Below are 4,379 nucleotides of genomic sequence, written 5' to 3'. Positions count from 1 at the left end.
CTGAGGCTGCTGTCCTCCCCCAGCTCAGCTTTCAGCGCCTCGTAGGATTTCTTGTCCTGGGAAGGGGACGAAAGCACTCAGCCCCTCGGCACAGGCAGGGACCGAGCAAACTGCTGCCCGTGCCCTGGAGACACTGGCTGGGGCCAGATCCAGACTTGGTCCCCTTCTGTGAAGGGCCCCCCTGGTCTTTCCAGCCCCCTCCGTGACTCACCTCCCAGCTGAGAGGGTCCCAGGCCAGGAACCAGCCGGTGAAGGTGGGGGGCTCATAGCCCTGCTTCACCACGATGATGGGGGTGTCAAGGTCGCGCCCACTGGGGTGGCTCCGCAGGTACTCCTGCACCATCACCGCTGCCGCCTCCTTCTCCGACTCATTGGCACCTTTCCCGATCCAGAAGAAAACCTGCAACAGGGTCACCATGTCCACCACTGGGGTGGGACAGGGCCCTCTGGGGCCGTGCCCGACCTATGGTTGGGGGCACGCAGGATCTGTCCGTGGGAAAGAGCACTGGGAGTCCATCCTCAGCCATCTCTGGAGCAAGGAGGCTGGAAAAAAACAGCATGAGGCCAGGAACATTGGGGTTTCCAGCCTCCCAGTCCACCAACTCTGGCTGCTGCAGGTCCTCCACCCCTCCGGGGACATCAGTTTGTGGAATCAAAGGTGTAGCCCAGCCCTGTGCCCCCCCCTGCCTCACCTGGTCCCAGGTGTCCAGCAGGTAAACATCGTTCTCCTCCAGGTCGTCCTGGGTGAAGTCCACGATCTCCGTGGCCAAGAAAATGCCTGTCTTGTTGGAGCACTCAAAGAGACGGGGGGACACGGAGGGGTTTTCCTCCTGCAGCCTGGCAGGGGGGAAAGCGGTGGTGGTGGTGGGAATAAGGCTCACCTGGCTTGGGAAATGGTAGCCCACCTTACCCCCAAGGGTGGGTAGGGACAAGGGACCCCCAGGCACAGGGCTGGTACCTCTTGCTGTTGGCATACTGGGACTTGCCCCCCAAGGCCACCCAGAACTCAGGTGGCTCCTGTCCCTCTGCGATCACTGGCTTCTCTGTCTTGGAGATGATGTCGGCCACCGTCTTGCCCATCTCACGCTCATCCCCACTGCAGCCCTGCCAAGCAAGCATGGCTGCTCCATCACTGGCCCCAGCCAAGGAGGAGGTCATGGGGACATTTCTCTTGGGGGTGGCAGCACCCACCCTGGTGCCTGGGGGTACCTACCTTCCCATACCAGAGGTAGCAGCAGCTGGGGGTCTTGAGCACGAAGACATCGTTGGAGTTGAGGGAGGAAGCACGGACAGGCACCTCAAAGGCCTTGGTGTTGTACTCATTTGTGCCGTGGACATGGAAGAGGCGGGTGGAGGGTGTGGGCTCCTTGTTGCCCGCCCGTGAGGTGCCACCCTGAGGGGACGGAGTTGGGGACAGGGGGTTACCACCGGTGCCGCAGGCTCACCCACCTGTGGGCTTCCCCCCCTCACAGCCCTGCACTCACTGCGTATACCACCATCTTGCCCTTGAAGATGGCCATCAGGTGGGCTGGCTCCTTGCCCATGGTGACGCGGACCTGCACGGGCTCGTTGTTGTACTTCTGGTCCAGGATGACCGCTTGGTAGGCAGAGGCGGCCAGCTCATCTGCGCTGGCTTGGCGGCCCTGGGCAGAAGGGGGGCTCAGCGCCCACCACGGCAACCTTTTCCCTCTTGGGAAGAGGGAACCCTCATGCCATTCCCATGGGGTCATGTGTAGGGGCAGAGCACTCCCAGTATAGGGAGGTGCCCCTGTCCCCCACCCATGGGTCAGTGACCTGGAGGTCTCACCTGCCAGATGTAGATGATGCGGTTCACCTTGGGCCCCACGGTATAGGTGTAGAGCACCAGGTAGCAGTCCCCACCGTAGAAATGGCCCAGCCACTTCTTCTCCACAGGCACCAGCTCCTGGTTCTCCACACGCCAGACCTGGTGGGACAGGGACGGGGTTGTGCTGCTGCCAGGGCTGGTGCATCCCTCTGCCCTGCAGCCCCTGGTCCCAATGGCATCCCCTGGTACAGCCCAGAGGGTGGCCCAAGAGGGTCCCATATTCTGCCCCAGCAACCCTACCTCCACCTCCCCGGATCCGTCATCCACCATCTTCTGCTGGGCAGCCATCTGGGGCTTGGCGTGCAGCGTGGTGGCATCAAACTTCACCTGTTCCACCTTGGCTGCAGGGAAGGGCAGAGGGCTGAGCCACATCCCTCTGGCTGTGGGGGTCCCCACACCCCTCCCATCCCAATCCACCCCCTCCAGCATCGGAGGCAGACACTCACCCACTTTGCCCACAGTGTGGGTCTTGCCTAACCCACTGGTCTGGTTGGGGACAGTCCATTTTTGGAAGAGCTGCCTGAAGATGGTCGACTCAGACCCATCATTCTCTGTCTCCACGCTGGTGCTGGCTGGGTAGTTCTTGGCTTTGATGAAGCCCTGGAGGGATTCAGACCCAGAACATGGGTATATGGTATCTGACACCCTGGGGAGCAGCCAGGCTATCCCATAACCGACCTATAACCAGCACCCACCAGTGCCCTGCTCATCGCCTGCTGCTTCTCCTCCTTGTTGGCATTCTTGCCCTTCCACACAAAGATCTTGAGACCTCCTTGATCAAGGATGTAGCAGTCCTTGGAGAGGGGACAACAGCAGAAATTAGGACTTTGGGCAGCTTTAACCCTTCAAAAGCCAATTTGGTGGGTGAAGCCACGGCTTTTGAAGGGTTAAAGCTGCCAAGGAAATTGGCCACCTCTAAGCATCCTATGGGTGACAGACCTCATGCAGGAGCATGTCTTGAGTCAGGGGTCGAATCGCCACCTCCTGTATGACCAGGTTTCCGCTGGCATTGGAGATACTGGTAGGGGAAAAGAGAGGAGAAGGGGTTAGAAACGGGTCTGGAAAACCCCTTTCCCATCCCCACCTCGGGTTGGCAGGGTTGGGTGAGGGTGTCCCCTCCCTGTCTCCTTCCCCACCCTGATCATGTCAGAGGTGGTACCCAGGGACCCTCTTGCCCTGCCGTGGTGGCAACCTGGTTTGCAACTTGCCCTGCCATGCAGCTCACTCATGGCCATGAGGAGGGATAAAGCGGTGCCAGATGTGATGGGGCCACCCAGGGACATTGCCACCACATACGAAGGTCACGCTTGCATGAGCGCCTGTCCATCGGGTATCAACCCTATTGGCAGCGGGGACTCCCCTTGCTCCAACGGCATCGAAAGGACCTGTCCCTACACCTGTGGTGGCCTTGACCCCTCTTGGTGGCTGTCCATGGGGATGCGAGTTGTGGGATATAGCAGAAATGGGTGCTGGGTCCCTCTGGCACCCTGTGAGATGACCTCGCAGGCGATCCAACCCCAGCAACTCACTGGTAGAGCTTGAGAGAGGACTTGAGCTTCTGGTCCACTTTGTCGTCAGGGATGGCTGCCTTGATGTCCCTCTTCTCACCCAGCACGTGCATGAGGACCTTCATGAGCCCCGGCGAGGCATCTTCATTCTCACCATCCACTACACCCACCTTGGCACGGCCCCCACGCTCCCGGTCCCGGATGTCCTTGGCCAGGGTCATCGCCTGCACCGGGAGGAGAAGGAGTCAGCCTAGATCAGGGAGAGGGTGGCCGGTCACCCCCTTCCTCCAGCGGAGGCGACCCTGGGACCCCCTGGCCGTACCTTCAGCCTCTCGTTTCGGTTGCTCTCAGGGCCGTTCCACTGGATGATGAGCTGGCCCAGGTCCAGCAGGAACACATCCCCCCGGTTGAAGCTTTTCCAGCTCATCTCCACCTGCAGGATGGGAAAGGGGGGACATCAAGCAGCAGGACGCCTGGGTCACCCTGGCTCCTCTGGCCCTGTCTGCCCTGGCTCAATGCTGATGCCTCCAGTTTGTATACTTCCTCCCTACCCTAAGAGGGGGCTTTCTGGGATGAAGTTGCTCCCAAGGCAAGGCGGTGGTGGTCCCACACCCATTCTGTCCCCCGCTTGAAGGCAGCTGTGTATGGGGGTCTCTGGCCTGACCCCGACCCCAAACAGCATCTCTGCATTGAGGCTGGTGGCTAGGGACACCCCCACATCCCATGACTCACCTCTCCTGCCACCACGTTCCTCTTGCCCTTCACGTGTAGGAGGCGCTGGACGTTGTAGGTGTTTGTCTCCACGTGCTTCATGCCCGAGGCCACACCACCCTTCTTATAGCTGGCAGGAGACAGACACGGTGTGAGCCCTGGGCCCCCCCATTTCCCCATCCAGCAGGGTCCCCCTCCCACCTCTGTGTGCAGGGAGGTGTTCAGGGACACCCCCCACCCACCCACCCAGATAGATGGAGCGAGACCAGCTCCAGATACTCCTCCTGCCTCCCCCACCCCACTGGGAAAGGGCT

At 60.7% G+C, this 4,379-nt stretch overlaps 1 protein-coding gene across 1 annotated transcript in view; it reads right to left on the bottom strand.

The window, feature by feature from the left end:
* Window positions 1–4,379, bottom strand: part of VIL1 (villin 1) — a 5,643-nt gene that overhangs the window by 531 nt on the left and 733 nt on the right. The window contains 14 exon segments of the mRNA XM_009883921.1: window positions 16–56; window positions 212–400; window positions 693–837; window positions 959–1,104; window positions 1,214–1,393; window positions 1,485–1,643; window positions 1,808–1,945; window positions 2,087–2,187; window positions 2,293–2,446; window positions 2,542–2,640; window positions 2,786–2,864; window positions 3,376–3,578; window positions 3,677–3,787; window positions 4,087–4,195. Coding sequence (XP_009882223.1) covers window positions 16–56; window positions 212–400; window positions 693–837; window positions 959–1,104; window positions 1,214–1,393; window positions 1,485–1,643; window positions 1,808–1,945; window positions 2,087–2,187; window positions 2,293–2,446; window positions 2,542–2,640; window positions 2,786–2,864; window positions 3,376–3,578; window positions 3,677–3,787; window positions 4,087–4,195 — 1,854 coding nt within the window.

Source organism: Charadrius vociferus, unplaced genomic scaffold (assembly GCF_000708025.1).
Source record: "Charadrius vociferus isolate BGI_N301 unplaced genomic scaffold, ASM70802v2 scaffold1020, whole genome shotgun sequence".
NCBI classification, from domain to species: Eukaryota; Metazoa; Chordata; class Aves; order Charadriiformes; family Charadriidae; genus Charadrius; species Charadrius vociferus.
Note: the sequence above shows the minus strand (reverse complement) of the source record. Positions and strands in the feature narration are given on the sequence as shown.